This window comes from Sinocyclocheilus anshuiensis, unplaced genomic scaffold (assembly GCF_001515605.1).
Source record: "Sinocyclocheilus anshuiensis isolate Anshui unplaced genomic scaffold, SAMN03320099.WGS_v1.1 scaffold217, whole genome shotgun sequence".
NCBI lineage: Eukaryota > Metazoa > Chordata > Actinopteri > Cypriniformes > Cyprinidae > Sinocyclocheilus > Sinocyclocheilus anshuiensis.
In genome coordinates this window covers 1183660-1202634 of record NW_015536538.1, presented here as the reverse complement: position 1 = coordinate 1202634, position 18975 = coordinate 1183660, and the positions used below count along the sequence as shown (strand labels likewise).

At 33.9% G+C, this 18975-nt stretch overlaps 2 protein-coding genes across 7 annotated transcripts in view; both read left to right on the top strand.

The window, feature by feature from the left end:
* The window catches only part of LOC107696831 (tropomyosin alpha-1 chain-like), a 21072-nt gene extending 12299 nt beyond the window's left edge, over positions 1–8773 (top strand). For 3 of the 6 annotated variants that reach the window (XM_016497344.1, XM_016497335.1, XM_016497371.1), the window contains 8 exons: positions 820–953; positions 2759–2852; positions 2939–2962; positions 3033–3103; positions 4921–4996; positions 5669–5731; positions 5859–5928; positions 8015–8773. In XM_016497344.1, the coding sequence (XP_016352830.1) occupies positions 820–953; positions 2759–2852; positions 2939–2962; positions 3033–3103; positions 4921–4996; positions 5669–5731; positions 5859–5928; positions 8015–8097 (615 nt within the window). In that variant the 3' untranslated portion in view covers positions 8098–8773. Of the gene's footprint in view, positions 1–819; positions 954–2758; positions 2877–2938; positions 2963–3032; positions 3104–4920; positions 4997–5668; positions 5732–5858; positions 5929–6824; positions 6908–8014 lie in introns of those variants that run through there. The other 3 variants (XM_016497353.1, XM_016497380.1, XM_016497360.1) reach the window with 2 other exon arrangements.
* Positions 8774–9400: 627 nt separating this feature from the next.
* Positions 9401–16512, top strand: LOC107696202 (ras-related protein Rab-8A-like). Its single transcript, XM_016496441.1, has 8 exons — positions 9401–9565; positions 10607–10667; positions 12884–12944; positions 13430–13507; positions 14133–14222; positions 14483–14548; positions 14665–14715; positions 15669–16512. Exons 1-8 carry the CDS (start codon positions 9442–9444, stop codon positions 15759–15761), a joined length of 624 nt encoding a protein of 207 aa, XP_016351927.1. The 5' UTR covers positions 9401–9441; the 3' UTR covers positions 15762–16512.
* The last annotated feature ends 2463 nt before the right edge of the window (positions 16513–18975 follow it).

The window sequence follows — 18975 nt, the reverse complement described above, 5'->3', positions numbered from 1 at the left end:
TTTGTAAGTTTTATATATATATATATATATAATATTAAAATAATCAGAAATATTTTTTTCTATTTTATATAATATTTTAAAAATATTATTATTATTATTATCATTGAAATATGCTTTATTGTATTTGCTATATATATTATTTGACAAAATATATAAATATTTATATATTATAATATATTTATATTTAAACATTTATATTATATATATATAAATGTATAATATATTATATTAATCTGTAATGAATTTAGAACATGTTTGTTTTATTAAAGAGGTGAAAAATATTTAGAAATATTAATTGACAACTAGCTGAAATAAAATAAGTTTAAGCTAAGCAGTGATATGCTTTTATAGTTTTTGTTCATTTTGAATTAGATTTTATTTTTATATTGTCTGATTATAGTTTAAAAATTAGTAATTTTGTTGTGTTTTACAGTAGTTTTTTATTTTTGTATTAGTTTTAGTTATTTCATTACTTTAAACTTGAACTTGTACTCTTATTGTGGCATAAAAAATATTGGGAAAAAAAATTAAAAAGACAAATGAGGTCAGTAAATTTTTTTTTTTTTTAATATTTGTAAATTTCTATTAGGGGTCAATCCTACAAGGATCTACAAAGATATCTTACTGGATAAGCTGACATTTCTTTGTTTCTTATGTTTTGTTATGTTAGAATTTCAGTTTATCCAGTAGGATTTTAGCAGATTGTTTTAAGATCCAGATCAGTTTCTAATGGCATTCCTGTAGGATCTTTTGATCCTGCCTCATTCCCTCAGATTTCTAGCCGGGATCTTTAAGCACTGCTTCTCTGTGTGTTGCCAGGCGGAAGGAGACGTGGCCGCTCTGAACCGCAGGATCCAGCTGGTGGAGGAGGAACTGGACCGAGCTCAGGAGAGACTGGCCACTGCGCTCCAGAAACTAGAGGAGGCAGAGAAAGCGGCGGATGAGAGCGAGAGGTCCAAACAAACACACACACACACACACATGCACATCATTATTCAACTAAAACGGAAACCATTAATTAAAAAACAAATTACTTGATTGTTACTTGAAATAAAATAAATGTTAACTGAAATAACATGTAATGCTTATTTTATTTCAGCACAATTTCTCATTTCATTTAATTGTACTAAAATAAATAAAACTAAAACTGAAAGAAACATTCTAAAATCTAAAAAAAGACTATATAAACTTATTTAAAAAAAACAAAAGCTAATAAAAATGACAAAAACAGTCAACAAAAATGACTAAAACGTTAACTAAAATAAAAATAAAATGGAAAATATAAAAATAACAACTCAATTCAAAATGTAAAACTACATTTGAACTATAACAACTATATAATATTTGAATTATCCACCTAATTATCATTCCTTCTGTGTACAGTGTTCTCGTTAACATAATGTTCAGTTAACAAGAACACTTAAAAATAAAATAAAAATCATTACAGTCCATATTTTTACAGATTAAAAAAATACTTGAATTGTTACATTGTTACTTGAGATAAAATAAACGTTAACTGAAATTAACTTAATTTTATTTCAGCTAGTGGCCAAAGGCAATATTTCTTATTTTCATTTACTTTGACTTGATGTACTAAAATAACTAAAACTGAAACTGAAATAAGTTAATAAAACCCATATAGACATATTGGGGAAAAAACTAGCCTAATGAAAATGACAAAAACATTAAAAAAAAATGTTTAAAGTAGATATTTAATAAATAATATTTAACTAAAATTAAAACAGAAAGAGTAATTTAAGAATAAAAACTAAATTCAAAATATTTATAATAACTGTATTTGAAATATAAAATCTATGCAATATTTGAATCATCCATCTAATTAGCATAGTGTTAATAAGAACAGTTGGCTAAAAATCAAGTATATTTAATTTTCATTAGCTTTATTTCAATACAGATTAAAAAAAAAAAATGTAATCAGTGGCTTTTTTGAGATTAGCAGTCCTCTTTGTATTGTGTACCATCAGTTCACTGCACACTTAAAAAATCATGCATTATTAATTAGATTTAATTCAAAATATTAAGAGAAACTATAATAATATATCATTGAAACTAAAATAGCACTGGTGTGCATCAGTTGCACACTATTTCATTTACTTTGACTTGATGTACTAAAATAACTAAAACTGAAACTGAAATAAGTTAATAAAACCCATATAGACATATTGGGGAAAAAACTAGCCTAATGAAAATGACAAAAACATTAAAAAAAAATGTTTAAAGTAGATATTTAATAAATAATATTTAACTAAAATTAAAACAGAAAGAGTAATTTAAGAATAAAAACTAAATTCAAAATATTTATAATAACTGTATTTGAAATATAAAATCTATGCAATATTTGAATCATCCATCTAATTAGCATAGTGTTAATAAGAACAGTTGGCTAAAAATCAAGTATATTTAATTTTCATTAGCTTTATTTCAATACAGATTAAAAAAAAAAAATGTAATCAGTGGCTTTTTTGAGATTAGCAGTCCTCTTTGTATTGTGTACCATCAGTTCACTGCACACTTAAAAGATCATGCATTATTAATTAGATTTAATTCAAAATATTAAGAGAAACTATAATAATATATCATTGAAACTAAAACAGCACTGGTGTGCATCAGTTGCACACTAAAAATCATGCATCATGAAATTGTTCATTAAGAACTGCTGACGGTGAAATGCATAACAAATCATGCTTAAGATCTATTTATTTGTATTTTTGTGTTTTTTGCTTTTTTTTGTATCCAGAGGCATAAAGGTGATTGAGAATCGTGCGATGAAAGATGAGGAGAAAATGGAAATTCAGGAAATACAGCTCAAAGAAGCCAAACACATCGCTGAGGTGGCCGACCGCAAATGTGAAGAGGTCAGACACACACACTCTTCTGTGGTTTGAGTCGGGAGCGGATCTGTGAATGTCCTCCTGAGGAGGCCGACCGCAAATATGAAGAGGTCAGACACACACACTCTTCTGTGGTTTGAGTCGGGAGCGGATCTGTGAATGTCCTCTGTGTGTTTGCAGGTCGCTCGGAAGTTGGTGATTCTGGAGGGTGAACTGGAAAGAGCAGAAGAGAGAGCAGAGATTGCAGAACTGTTAGTACACATCTTTAACTAAGCCACAGGCAGATTTAGTTAACCACAACACAACTTGCTGACCTACACTGAAAAAAACATATGTAGGGTTTGCTTTGAAACCATTTTCTCTGGAAGCCCGCTTCAGCCACCGAATAAAAAAATTGTGCAATTGTGAGAAATTTCTCAGAATTGTGAGTTATAAAGTCAGAATTGAGGGATATATATACTTGCAATTTCACAACTTTGACTTTTTAGCTCACAATTCTGACTTTTTTGTGAGTTATAATGTCAGAATTGTGGGATCTAAACTCACAATTGTGAGAAATGAAGTTGGAATTGCGAGGGAAAAAAGTCAGAATACATGTTAATAATGTTTTTTCAAAGTTGTAAATTAAGCAATGATTAATGTAGTATGTTTTACAAGAAAATAGTATTTCAGTCTTTCTACTTCTCGTTTAATTCAATGTGAATTTACCAGCAATTTCTGAGTAAAAATTATGGAAGTTTGTTTCTGCCCATGAATAAAAAAAAAAAAAATGTATTGCGACTTAATCTCACAATTCGGACTTTTTTTTTTACTCAGAACTGCATGAAATAAACTCACAATCTTATCTTTTTTTTTTAGAATTGCGAGACAAATTTGTAACTGCGAGTTATAAAATGCTTGATATAAAATCGCAATTGCGAGAAATAGCCAGAATTGTTTATATCTCACAATTCTGACTTTGTAGCTCGAAATTCTGACTTTTTTCCTCACAATTCCGACTTTTTTCTAGCAATTGCGACTTTATATCAAACAATTCTGACTGAGTTTATAACTCGCAATTACAAGTTTAATTTTGAGAAAAAGGCACGATTGCGAGTTTATTTCATGCAGTTCTGAGAAAAAAAATACAATTGCGAGATTTATACTCGCAATTGCGAGAAAAAAGTCAGAATTGCGAGATTAATTCAATTCAATTCAAGTTTATTTGTATAGCGCTTTTTACAATACAAATCGTTGCAAATCAACTTTACAGAAAATTACGTTTCTAAAATATTTAGTAGTAGCTTATCAGTGGTGACTGTCAGTTTATGTACATATGGCAGAAATGTACGGAAAAACGTAATCAAACAGACGATGAACACTATTAACAGCAATTATTATATGATGCAATCAAACTTATAGCAAAATTTGGTAGTTCTGTTTATTAAGATTAAGTCGCAATTACATTTTTTTATTTTTATTCAGGGCTGGAAACAAGCTTCCATAATTTTTACTCAGAAACTTGCTACAATGTTTTGATATTTGTACTGGAAAACTAGACAAAACTACTAAGAAAATAATTTTTTGTAGTGTATCACTGTATGATCAATATTGAAATGCAGAAAACTAGTTGCAAGCACAACAACACTTGATAGTAGGGCTGCACGATAAATCGCATGCAATATTTATTATCGCCGTTGTTCACTGACAAGCTGCGCAAAAAATTGCGCGATTATGAACGTGGTCTGACAAGATGCGCATTAAATATCGCATGCCATTTATCGTGCAGCCCTACTTGATATAATTAAAATACTTGGTCAGGAACTCCCATTTGAGCTGTAATAAGGTGAGGAAATACAGGTTCTTTATTGGCATTGATGATTCCATGAAGAACCTTTCCATTCCACAAAAGGTTCTTTATAGCGGAAAAAGGTTCGTTAGATTATTAAAATGTTCTGCACACTAAAAAAAAAAAATCACTTATCACTGAAAGGTTCTTTAGGGAACCAAAAACAGTTCTTCTTTGGCATCACTCCAAAAACATTCTTTATTTTTAAGAGTCTACCAACTTTTATCTCTGTTTTTACAGTAAAGGAGGAGATCTGGAGGAAGAACTGAAAAACGTAACCAACAACCTCAAGTCTTTAGAAGCTCAATCAGATAAGGTAAGTCAGTATAATTCCACAGAGCAGAACAGATTTCTGTGTAAATTGTTCATAATGCATTCTGATCTAAGCTGTTGCGTTGAATTGAATGTGGTGATTCATGAGTGATGATTTACAAATGAATAATTTGCACAGAAACTTTCTGCTCCTGTCTCATGAATGAGGCCATTGTATTGAACATGAATGCAGGACATCTGGGAAATTTGATCCATCTTAGCGAATTAGTGCTTTCAGTAGCTTCATTTCAGTGAACTAGCTCAAAAAATGATTCATTTGAGTCACTTCTCAACAGTGAAGCCCCTGCACATCATTTTACATCATCTTCTTTAGTAGCAAAGTAAATGGTTGCGAAATAATCATCCACCTCTGGGTAATATGGCGAATAAAACAATATATTAGTGTTTGTTCAGTGTTAAGCTGGTAAATCACACTGTTTATTTATTTATAAAACTATAACCTTATCTATTCAGTTTTTGTAGTGTTTTTTTATTGTTGGGTCTGTGCATTTCATGAATGATATCAATGCATTTCAATACTTTTAACATTTTAATTTATGTAAGCAATACTGGTAGCATGTTTCCACTTGATGTCCCGTGCAAAATCTGAGACCTGAAGAAAAACCAGCTGAGAACCAGCGGTTTGAATAACCCTTTGCTTGTTATCTGTCTGCAGTATTCAGAGAAAGAGGATAAGTATGAAGAGGAGATCAAAGTTCTCACTGATAGACTGAAAGAGGTGAGCGAGTTTAACCTAAAGCAGCTGCTCATTCTAACAGTTTTGCATGCAAGTCTTTCTTTCGTAGGCCAGATGCATGCCATTCTCTGACCTTTCACGTTTGTGCTCTCTGCATTTTCCCCTGTAGGTTGAGACTCGTGCTGAGTTTGCAGAAAGGACGGTGGCCAAACTGGAAAAGACCATCGACGAGCTCGAGGGTAAGCTGTGATTCAGTCCTGAGGAATTCCAGCTGGTGACGTCACTAAAACCGTCAGCTGAACGAACCTTTGTCTCCTCTGACCGCATGTGGCGCCTTTATTTCTCATTTCATTGTACTGAAAGAACAGAGCTAACGGTGTAAGCCTGTTCAACTCGTCTTCTTAAACAGTGTTCGCAAACACCTGAATTGAACTTGTTTTATAATTGATGAACTTTGAAACATTGACACTGTTATTGAAATTGAAAACAGTGAACTAAATTTAGCTGAATAATGTGCGTGCGTGCGTGCGTGCGTGCGTGTGTGTGTGTGTGTGTGTAAAACATACTATCATACTATATACTACTATCTTCTGTAGAACTACTTTACAGCTGAAATTAATATTTAAAACATTTGAATTAATGGTTTATTTATGTAGAAGATATTTATAAATAATTAAAAAATTAATAAAACATTAACATTGTTATATTTTAAGAACTACTGTTGTCTTCTAGTTCTAGATCTAGATCTTCTGTAGAGTTGCTTTACAGATTAAATTGAATTTTTCACAATTAATTCTTTCATAAATAATATCAAATGCATATTACAATTAATATAAATATTAAATATATAATTGATATAATTTTTAAAAAATGATCCAGACAGCATTTGTTGGCAATACTGTGCTGTGTTTTGTCCACTTGGACCTGTTGAACTTACTGTTTCTTTTCAAATATATAATTGATATAATTTTTTAAAAATGATCCAGACAGCATTTGTTGGCAATACTGTGCTGTGTTTTGTCCACTTGGACCTGTTGAACTTACTGTTTCTTTTCTTTTTTTCTGTCTATCATTTCCTGTTCTCCATCCTTGGCCAAAACACCTGTCCTTTCTGATCTTGACCTTCGACCTCCAAATGAACTCTATGCTCAGAAGCTGAAATATAAGGCCATTAGTGAGGAGCTGGATCATGCAATCAATGATATGACCTCCTTATAGATGCTTTTTATGCGTCAGAAGTGCTTGAGCTGAACATTATGAGCGCTAACTGTGATTGACAGCTCTCTCGTTCAATCAAGCACTGCTGCTCTGCATAAACTATCCTGATTGGCTGTGCCTCTGTCTCTCTTTCTCTGCTCACCCTTTCTTCCTCACTGGTGCCTTATATATTTTGCACTCTCTGAAAGTTTAATTATTCCTCTAAAATTAAATAAGTTTTTTTTCTTCTCTTTAAAAACTCCCTTTTGTTTCATTTTCTTGCTTTTAAAAACATTAAATATTTTTTGCCTCTCTGATCTTGTGTCTAGTCTTAATCGTTCTTGCTCTTTTCATAGAGAAAAAGTAATAAAGAAACACTTATTAACTTGTTTATATTAGACGTGCGATTATTATATTTAAGGTGTTAATATCCTCTTTTGTGTAATGTAATGCTTTCATTTATGCATTTATTTAATGTTTTTTTTTTTTTTTTTATTTTGCTGCAAAATATTTAAATATATGCATATATATATACTGTAAGTAGTTTGAGAGCACAGGGCAACTATTTGTTAAAAAAAATCACTTTGCATTTATGCATTTAATCCAAAGTGACTTACAATAGTATAATAATTATCATCATAATCATAATAATGTAAAAATATTGATTTTACATATTTTTTTAAATTCTAAAAAAAAAAGTTTTACTGCAAAATATTCAAATATATGCATTTTTTGTTGTTGAAATCACACTTACATTTATGCATTTTATCCAAAGCAACTTACAATAGTGGAATAATAATAATTTTAAATAATATTTAAAATGTTAATTTTTAACTTCAACAATTTGTTTAAAAAAAAAGCATATATTAAGACTTAAGAATCTCAGAGCTTATTGTATTTCTGTCTTTAAAAATTTTTCTGCATTATCTGTAAAAATCAGTTTCTCTGTGGAGGCAAAATGCATGGGATTTTACATCCATAACCCAGCTGTGGTTTACTAGTTTAAAGCCTGGAATGGGCAGGCTTGTTATGCAATCAACACTTTAGAGAATCATGTTTAGTAAAGTGTCACAGATGTTTGCAGTCAGCTACTGTGTCTTTTTAAATCATCGTGCTGGTTTCTTTCAGAGGATCTGGCTGAGGCAAAACAGCAGAACCTGGAGATGCATCAAGTCCTGGATCAAACGCTTCAGGAGCTCAATAGCTTGTGAGCAAACAAGAAGAAATCCATGAAGAACATTCCAGAATTTCTCATCCATTCCAGCAGTGTTTTATGTTTAGCTTTTCATGTTTTGTATAAGTTATGTTATTTCCATCCATTATTTTTTATATTTTGCTTTGCAATTTTCTGATTATTTCCTAATGCACCTATTAGTCCATTAAATAATACATAATGTCTTGTTGTTTCCATTTTTCCCATTTAAATACAACTTCCGACACCATATGTGGCATAAAACCAAATGCCTTGCCTTTAATGGTTATGTTTTTGCACTTAAAAATGATGACCCATCACTGCATGTAAGAATGTTTCCCTTTTTCAGGTCTTGGTGCTGTTTTATTTATTTCTTTGGAATGAACATAAGGTGGAAGGTATACTTAAAACAGTAGAAACGCAACAACAAAAGGTCACAAAGCAATTAGTACATCACATTTTCGTTGTGATGTTAGGGATGTTATGCGAATGTATGAAAAACAAAGTTGTAAAGGCGTTATGTATTGGAACACAGATTTCTTGGACTATTTGTGGCATTAAGAAGTCTTTATTAGTTTGTCATTTATGGGACCATTTTTTACCCTTGATGCTGCAAGTGCTATTTTCACTGTGGTCTGATATTTTTTATACCTGTTAAACTAAATAAATGTTTACTTATTTGCACACCACACCAATCTATGAGAATTATTATTATTATTTAAATAAACAAATTAAACTTGTCTGTTTGCAAATATATCACAGGAAAAGTACAGAATGATATCTTATTAAAGATGATGAAGCCTATTTTAGGATCAAAGACCTTTTTTTTTTTTTTTTGTTCCTTATTTCCATGAATATTCCACCTCACATCCTCGTTATTGTATTGCAGAAAAAAAATATATAATTATTATATGTATATATAATATATGAGTAAATACAAATGTTTACATTTAAATATTTATGAATATAAAAATTGTTTTACAGTAATATCCGGAAAATAATCCACTGGCCTGAAGCCAAGACTTATAATGGAATTTGACCGGCCACACACACTAATTTGTAATGACCTTGAGGCACAGACTGTGAAGGTATGAGGTCTTGTATTAGTTCAGGAAGCACAGTTTACGAATCCCACTACGACGAAGACTTTGCTTATGAATATTAATCATGTACGCTGACGTGCGACGTGGCCGCTACAACAGCTGGCGATTGAACGAATCCTACTATGACGAAGGATTGTCTTACCTCATTAATATTAATTTACGCAGCCTTCGCCAAAGTATGATTGGTCAGTTCCTCGCTGCTTTGCGGATTCTGCGCTGTCTGCTTAAGTACCGGGCGGGATTTCCGCAATACATTAAGTATGGCGAAGACCTACGATTATTTGTTTAAACTGCTGTTAATCGGGGATTCCGGCGTCGGGAAGACCTGTGTGCTGTTCAGATTCTCGGAGGATGCCTTTAACTCGACGTTTATTTCGACGATAGGTATTTACGTCTCTGTTTTAAAGGTTTTATGCTCGGATTGTTTATGAAACGTCAGGCTGTGCTAACGGCTAAGCTAATGGACTAGTATCTGTCTGTTAGCTCTTCTCGAGTTTATGTGGTTTGTTTTGTTTCTTAACTTTGACAGTTTTGCTGGTGTTTTGTCTTTTAATGAATTATTTTGTGCGGTGATTAGGTGTCTATTTGATGAACGTTTCTGCTGGATAGCATCTAGTTGTTCTGGCAGAATGACTCGGATACTAAAATGATAGATTGGCTTTTCTTATTTTGTAAACTGAAAAAAAAAAAAAATCAAATAACTAGAATCATTAGGTAAATAACCCATTAAAATGTTTAAAATATATGATTAGAAACCTGTTAGCCAGTAGTTACCCGTTTCACACACTATAAGTCGTTTAAGACTCAACATTTTACTGCTATAATAATATGCATGTCCATTTTCATTTAAATAGTTTTACATAACTATTACTGTGGTAGTGTTGTACAGTTATGCTAATGTCAGTTGGTAATGCCACTGTACTTTGATATATAGATACCATGGTGCTTAATGATTGCTATATAATTTTACCATGGTAAACCAAGTTACTTCATAGAATTAAATTTTTTAAACCCTGGTGTCGACATCTAAATGTTCAAGAATGTGACATTGTCATGGTAATATGTCCAAAACCATGGTAATTTTTGAATGTATTGATGTAAATGGAACATTTTTTAATTGCTCTGTTAAGATCAGTTATAGCTTTATGATCAATCAGTAATCTATCATTTTTAAATACCGTAATATGCTTACTGTTCATGCTTATGTTTTTCTAACTTTGTAATAAGAAAAGGTTATAAATGTCTATATTGGATGATGCTTAGTTTTATCTATCTATCTATCTATCTATCTATCTAGCATGTGTTCATAAGTATGCTATGGACATCTGTTTGCCTTTTATGTATAAAAATAGTGTGGTGTTGACACTGTATTGGGCTTGTTTTTCAGCCAATGACAGTTGTGCAGTTACGTATTTTCTCTTCCAGGCATCGATTTCAAGATCAGGACAATTGAACTAGATGGCAAGAAGATAAAGTTACAGATATGGTGAGTTTCTAGTCGTCTTTTCCTTCTCTCACCTTGTCACTCAGTGCTAGTTGAACATTAGCAGATGGCTGGAATGGCATGGGTGATTAGTTTTCTTGAGTTTTCTGAAGGAGCCGCTGTTTGACTAGTGAAACCATGACCAGTTTAATTTCTCCTTTACATAGCAGCGAGCGTGTTAAGGCCATTTCACACTGAGCGCGATGCGGAAAAGTAAGGCGAATCACCGACGAACGTTGCTTTCACACTGCCAGCGACTTTTTCGTTGCATGTCGCTAGACTCTGTGGTGTGAAGATGATTGTGGGCGTTCCTACTGCTGTCGCTCTAATGTTATTGGAAGACTGAGTTTCTTGTGCGGGTTATTTATGATGAAGTGATATAGAGCGTGTGCCACATATTTGCGTACTGTTGAAGAGTGTGTGCCGTGAGCACAGTAAAACGGCTGGTGTGACAGTAGAGTGTTTTACTGACATATAGGCCCAATCCCATTTCTACCCCTTAAGCCTCCTTCACACTGCCAGCGACTGTTTCACTGTGTGTCGCTAGACTCAGTGCTGTGAAGATGCTTGTGGGTGTTCATACTGCTGTCGCTCTAATGTTATTGGTAGACTGCACGTCTGGACATATTTGGATATAAAATGCAATCACAACTATATATATATGTTGCCGGTAAAACGAAGATATCATTCTAATATGACTAGGAATTAGACTTAAAAGAAATAAAAGTACCATTCAGCTGTTGGAGAGTGTTGTTATACAGCAGTTTTGGTGCATTAAATCATTAACCGGCGTTAAACTGCTCACTGCATCATATAATTAACAACTCGAACCATCAATGTATGAATCAAACTCACTTAGAAAGCCAACAGTTTCTTTTCTACGCATAATTTTTTTTTTTATATCCATTAGGGATGTAACGATTAACCGCGAGCCGGTTGAAAATCGATTAAAATATGTGACTATTCAAATCGGTTGAGATGCTAAACAAATCGCGATTCAATTAGGGGTAGGAGTTTATATGAATGTATGTCTGAGGGGAACTTACTGTCTTTAGAATAGTTTAGATGGTATTTTCTCTAAAAAGGACATATTTAATTTATAATTTGTCTTAAATCTCATTTTGTACAAAATAAAATATAACCGTGAATCAAATTGAATCGTGAAATCAAAATCGTGAATCGAATTGTGAGTTGAGTGAATCGTTACATCCCTAATATCCTTGTATGTGGTTACAGTAAAATCACATAAAACAGTGAAATCTGTCCTGTCTTGCCTGCACTCGAGACGGTGACGTGTGAGCGCCACTGACAGATTCTTCACTCCTACTGGTTGTAGCTCGCGAAATTCGCTGTTAATTTTCATAAAGTTAAACAATTCTTAATTTTTGTCGCTTGACTCGCATCACTTGACACGCCCACATTCTGTCGCCAGCGGTCACAAGCTGTTTCCATCACCCTATTTTAATGTGCATTTTGATGTATCGCATGAGAAACGAGGGATGGAAACGCCAAATTTCGAATAAAAATCCCTTAATTCGGAAAAAAAGTTGTTACGCTCGCTTGAGGTGGTTTTTGACTTGTGCGAAAAAGGGTTGATGCGAATAATGGGAGATGGAAATGCATTTTGCTAATAAATTCCTCCAAGCGCATCCAAAAAGTCATGTGACTTTGCGCTATGGGATGGCAAAACCTGACTAACCAGCGGACCGATCTAATTCCACAGCATCTGAAATGTTGTTATGGTCATTCAGAAATGCACGAGCAAAGTCTGTCATCAAAGTATTTCTGTATAATTGCCTCCCAGAAATGTCTTACACGATTGCGTTCCCAAACAGCAGCATCCACCTCCGAAAGCAATGACCGCATACATTGTGTTTCGTCTGCTCGCTCTGAGGCGCAAGTAATTTATCATATATGAAAATTATTATGTTCTCCTACTTTTCTTAGTGATTTATAGTGCTAGTTTATCAGGAAGTGACGATTTTGTTCTCTTTGACTTGTTGGATGGAAACGATGCTTGTTCGCAAATGTTTTATGCGATATTCCAATTTTGTGCATAAGTTAAATTCGCAACTTTGGATGGAAACCCGGCTACTGTCGCTCGTGTCGCCGGAAGTCGCCAGCTCTCCACTGAAAATCTGAAAATAAAGTCATCTTCCACTTTAAATGCATTTCAGCATGGCCGCAGTTACAACACTGATATTATTTGATATTTACAGGGACACAGCAGGCCAGGAGCGATTCCGAACGATCACAACGGCATATTACAGAGGTGCAATGGTAAGATGACGCTGAAGTATATACATTACTGTGCTTTGTATGATGAGCTTCAGGTCTGTCTCGCCGGTTGACCGTCATGTTGTGTTCTGGTCATTGTGACCTGGAGAGGATTTTCTTTTTCCAGAACAAAGTAGTTAATGTTATTGCATTAGACCAAAACCTACTGACACTAGGTATAATTACTTCCCAAAAATATATGCTTTTTTTCCCCCCACCTCTTTACACATGTGGTGTTCCTGGTCAAAAATGCTTATACATTTCTCATTATGCTATGTCATTACCAAATATTGCATTCATCTTGGCCTGTACTAGTTGTATATTTAGTGATAATGAGAGTTTTACAAGCAGTATTTAAAAGGCTGGACATTTTTTAATTAGATAAAGGATTTTCAGCACAGGGTTAACACAGTAATAACACTTCTGCTGTTGTCTTCATAATTGCTGTTTTGTGCACACTTGTGATTTATCTTGTGCTCTGATTTCAGGGTATCATGCTGGTTTATGATATTACTAATGAGAAATCATTTGACAACATCAAAAACTGGATCCGAAACATAGAGGAGGTGAGTGTTTCAGTGCCCAATTTATCTTCCTTTACAATACACTTCAGATTTCAAGGCTTCTGCTGTGTGCAGCACTTGCTTAATATACGTAATCATCAGATCTTATCTGCATTTTTTTATGCAATAAAAGGTTATACTATAAATAATTACATAAAAGGTTACTGTAGTACAAACAGTCAAGCATTGGTTCAATTCTCATGGAAATGCATGAACTGATCAAATGTAGTTTAAATGCATTGCATTTTGCTTTGGATAAGTGTCTGAAAATGCATTCATGTAAATGTAAATATTTTTCCTATTTAATTTTTAAATATCAAATAATCATTGAAATTGACATTATTGGCCATTGCATCTCACTGCTTTTTGTCTCTAGCATTTTCCAGCGTATGCGTTATTGTGCTTTTAATACAACATGTCCAGTAAATAATAGTTTTTGAATACAAAAGCATGTGTTATGTGAACTCTTATTATTGTTGTCTAAACTACCAGTAACCTAACTACTAGTCAGTCATTAAGACTAGTCAGTTTTGAAAATGTGTAGTATTGCACATCCTTACCACCTATAACGGTTGCATATTCAACTGCAAATTATTACAACTCATGTTCTTGTATGTTTTCAACCCAGCATGCATCGGCGGATGTAGAAAAAATGATTTTGGGAAACAAATGTGACATTAATGAGAAGAGGCAGGTGTCTAAAGACAGAGGCGAGAAGGTGAGCAGACCATGTTCCTTTACAAAGCTTGATGTTTTCTTATACCTTTTGTCTTCGCAAAAAACAGTTTGCTAGTGTAATATCACTTAACTTTGATTGTATAAGACTACAGCAATGATGCCAACTTCCACAAGAATGCGTTTAGTTAATGATCTACCTGCATCACCATGAATGGCTAGAACTGCTAAACAGTCTGTAATCATCCAGAGAAATCATCATACTTGTATTTTATATAATGGAATCTGCTTGTACTTGTTTAGCTGGCGTTGGAGTACGGCATCAAGTTCATGGAGACGAGTGCGAAGGCTAATATCAATGTTGAGAACGTAAGTGTAAATGGCTTTATGATTAATCCTCGTTTCATTTTCTTATCATATCTGCAGCAGATAGAACGTTTAAAGGTCTAATCGAGACATAATGATGTTTTCTGCTCTACTCTCAGTCATTCTTAACGCTCGCCAGAGACATAAAATCAAAGATGGACACGAAATTGGTGAGACTTTCTTTTTCTGTGCTTTAGCTTTGTGTAAAAATGAATTTAGATTGTAAAGTGTTACCCAATTTTCAATGTTTCTTTTGTCATCATTAGTTAACTGCATTAGTTAACATGAACTAACAAAGAACAATATTACTACACTATTTATTCATCTCAGTTTATGATAATCTCAGCATATACTAATGCATTTTTAAGATCAAAAGTTGTATCTGTTAACATTAGTTTATGCACTGTGAATAACACAAACATTTGTATTAACTGACATTAACTTAACAAAGGTTAATAATTGCTGTAAAAATGTGTTATCTTTTTAAGTTCATGAATGAATCGGTGTTAACAAGTGAGACAACTAGCATGTGAAACAGTATGAAACAAACATTTTTAACAGTAATATGCATGTCACATGATCTGTGTTACATGATTAATCAATTGCTATGCATTTATCATCTTGGAAATAAGTTGATTTAGCATTAAGTCAACTTTTGGATGTCTTATTAAATAAATTAAATTGTAAATAATGACAATTTTGGTAACACTTTGCTTAAAGCATTATAGCATTTTTAATGTACGTTGAAATGCATTATACATTTTCATAAATAATTGTAACCAAAGTAAAAATGCATTACAATATTTGCAGATTCCTTGTTACAGCAACAGTGAATAGATAAGTCTTATAACGGTCTAATTATTAATAAGATCATACAGTGCATTATGAGGCATAATTAATGCATTAAAAATACTTAATTATTATTTAATTATTAATACTTATTATATATTTATATATAAAGGCTTCAAGTAAAGTGTTACCACGATTTTCCTTTTAGATGAATGAATCCAATATCCCATGCTCAGTATTGGCACAATTTCTGGCTAGCTTGAGTTGCAGTAATAAAGCGAGAATCTGGTTGGGGTCTGATGAGGTTTTTTTTTTTCTTTCTTTGCTCACACAGGAGGGGAACAATCCTCAGAGCAGCAACCATGGAGTGAAAATTACCACTGAACAGCAGAAAAAGAGCAGCTTCTTTCGCTGTGTGCTACTGTAAAGACCAAGGCCTTACTGTCCGCCGCCCGTGGGCTGGACATGACTGGACTATGCTCTCCCTCTTAGCACTCCTCCTCCTTCCTCTTTTATCCCATCTCTCCCTCTCTGTCGCGCTCTTCTTCCAACCCTAGGGCAGTCGGAGTTCCTGGCTCCTCTTATCTTCTTCCATTGACAGATTAGCGATGCCGCTTCCTCTCGCTCATGACCCTTCCCCGACGAAACCGTGGTGGGAAAGCATTGGTTCTACAAGTCAAGGTGAAGAACTGGGTGCTGATGCATCGTCGCAATCGTTCCAGCTGCAAACGTGCACCTAAAGAAGATCCCACATCTTTGTTTCAATCGCTCGTTTTGAGCGCACAACTGCCAAAATTGATCCATTCCTTCGTGGCGACCTGGAAGCAGTCGTGATTGTGGGTCAGGCCGCAGATCTGATATTGAGCCAGTTCGAGAGTTACGTGGGACTTTCTTTATCATTCAGTTTTATTTTCGGCCCTCATGCATTCTTCGACAATCACATGACCTTATTGTAAGTAGAGGAATATTATAACCCACCTCTTAGATGCTTTTTCCTTTCTTTCATTTAAAAAAAAAAAAATTTTTTTGCTGTTTTTGTCCCCGGTTTTATTTTTCAGACCTGTTACGCAAAAGTGTTGCGTTCGCAAACGTCAAGGTTTCATAATAAACTAATGAAGATCCTGCTTTTTATTCATCAAGACATGTTTGCTGCCTCGTTAAAACAAACCTCCCTTTTTTTAAAACATGCACACAAAGCTATTTCCAAATAGTTCCATTTTTTTATGCAGTAGCGCTAGCTTTCGTTTTAACATTCCTTCGAATAAATCCAAAACTCAGGTCTTGCTTTATCACGACCTGAAAACGGCCCAACATGAAAGCGTTCTTTAATTAAAAACTCTTGAATTGACTAGTGTAATCAAATGAAACTGACACGTAGCCCTTGATAGGAAGTGGAAATCCTGAGTTTGTAGTGTTAACAAATATGCATAACCAAAAGCAATGAGAAAGGGTGACTGTAACCTGAAAAGCAGAGCTATACTTGAGAAAGCACCTCCCGTATACAGAAGTCCATGCACTTTATCAGTATCTTTTGTGTTGAGTGTAGTTTGTGCCAAGTGATAGTTTTGCATCATAAAGACAGGCGTTTTTACATAGTTACATGGAGTATGGCCTGCCGAATTCATGTTCGTTTTGAGATTAAGGCGTTTTCATTCCCCCAAACATTTTCAAGGAACATTTCTACAAGTCTTGAGTTAGTCCTATCACTTATCCTGATAGCTGGTGTTATGCATTGGCTGCTATTGGTGCAGTTCGAATAAATAGTCTTCTGTCAGTTGTGTTTTGTTAATTTGTTCATATTTCTCATGTATTATGAATGGACTGTACGTGTAGCATCTGAATTACAGTCCTACAGCATGTCAGTCTTAATTAGTTTGGGTTGCACAGTGTAAAAACAAACAGATTTGGTTCATATGACTAGGATTAACTACCCAGAATACAGTAATCCACCATTCCTGAGTTCTGAATAGTGTGTTGTCATAAGCACGTGCTTCTAATTAATGCAAGAAATGCAATGCTAGAGAGTTGTACTGCCCTTCAAAAACAAACTGCAGTTAAATGAGTTTTCACACTGATCAGCTGAGTCAAACTCACCCGCCACAAGAGACCTTTATTTTGAGAAATTGTGTAGTTTTTCCTTTGCACCGCAGTATACGCAAATGTACATTTTGTAGTAATGTAAAATGAAACATGTCAGTTGGTGCAGTTGTGTTCACCAGCAATAGGTCAGGAAACTACCAGAAGCTTCAGCACCTATTAGATTTGAGTGAAAAGAAAAAATCTTCATTTATAAAAATCCAAATAAGTGAATATCACAAAACCTGACAAGAACACATTCAGGTCAGATTTCACCCCAAAAACCAGTTCATTTTGCATTTTGTTGTGTATATATATATATATATATATTCCATATGATTTGGGGTGATATGTGACCTGAAAGTGTTTTTAAGAGATTAAAAGGCTAAGAAGCACAGTGTTTGACTGTTTTCGAGGCAGAAGTGCATTAAATTCTCTTCTTGCTGCAATGTGGCGCATCCTAAAAATGGCCACTTTCCTTTTCTTTTTCCAAGCTCAATTGTTGATCAACTTGAAATGACTTCTTGTTTGCACCTTGTTCTCTTTCCACCTCAAGGAGATGCTGTTTTGGGTTCATATTTGCATTAGAAGCTGTATGTCGGTTTAACGGAGGTCGGCCCATCTTCATCTGTACCCACAGCATCTCTCTTCGCTCCCTGTCCAATAATGTCCCCAACTTGCCGTTTGTCTTAATAACTAATACTTGATCTTTCATTTTGGATCTATGCATCATGAAGGCGATACTGTTGACCTCCTGTATGTTTTGTCTGTGTGTGTTTGTTATTTTCTATAGATGTCCTGTACATTGAAGCCTTGGTCTGGTTGTCTGTTCTGAGCTTTAGAGGACCGTCTGCTAATGTTAATGAACCTCAGACGAAATTTAATCTGGCCTTAGGGTGTTTTAAAGTGATAAAATGCAAAAACAATATAACGGACAGCTGGCAAAACATTATTTCATTTGTGGAAAAGAACATTAGCAAACAGGTACCGCTTTCTGTCTTAACAAACGGCTTTGCAGTCACGTCGTGTTTATTGAGCAGTGATACGTATGTCTGTCGATCTCAGTTTTTGCCGTTTAGTATCTCTTTCTCGTATTTCTTGATTTGAAACGACTCATCCATATCATTTACAGATTCTTTTTATATGACCATGTTTTCATTTGTCGATTGTGAGGTAACTGGGGAGATCGGTAAATTACATTTTGGTATACAAAAAACAATTGTAAATAACTCTAAAAAGAGATCTACTTAAATTGTACTGTACTTTCTAAAACGTTGAAAAACTGATCTACAGTTTTTGTAGATATCTGTACTTTTGATTTATTAAAATAAGATTCTTTTAAGAGATGGATTTGTGTGTGTGTTTAATATTGACAGATGAGTTATTTTTTAGGTGTTAATAAGATAGATAAGTACATTATTGTCCTCATCCATATCATTTACAGATTCTTTTTATATGACCATGTTTTCATTTGTCGATTGTGAGGTAACTGGGGAGATCGGTAAATTACATTTTGGTATACAAAAGAAACAATTGTAAATAACTCTAAAAAGAGATCTACTTAA

Bases quoted from the DNA above. Each gene is read 5' to 3' on its own strand.
- LOC107696202 (XM_016496441.1), top strand. From the start codon at position 9,442: ATGGCGAAGACCTACGATTATTTGTTTAAACTGCTGTTAATCGGGGAT. The intron at 12,945-13,429 runs GTAAGATGACGC...CTCTGATTTCAG, and splicing joins CATATTACAGAGGTGCAATG to GGTATCATGCTGGTTTATGA. The intron at 14,716-15,668 runs GTGAGACTTTCT...TTGCTCACACAG, and splicing joins CAAAGATGGACACGAAATTG to GAGGGGAACAATCCTCAGAG.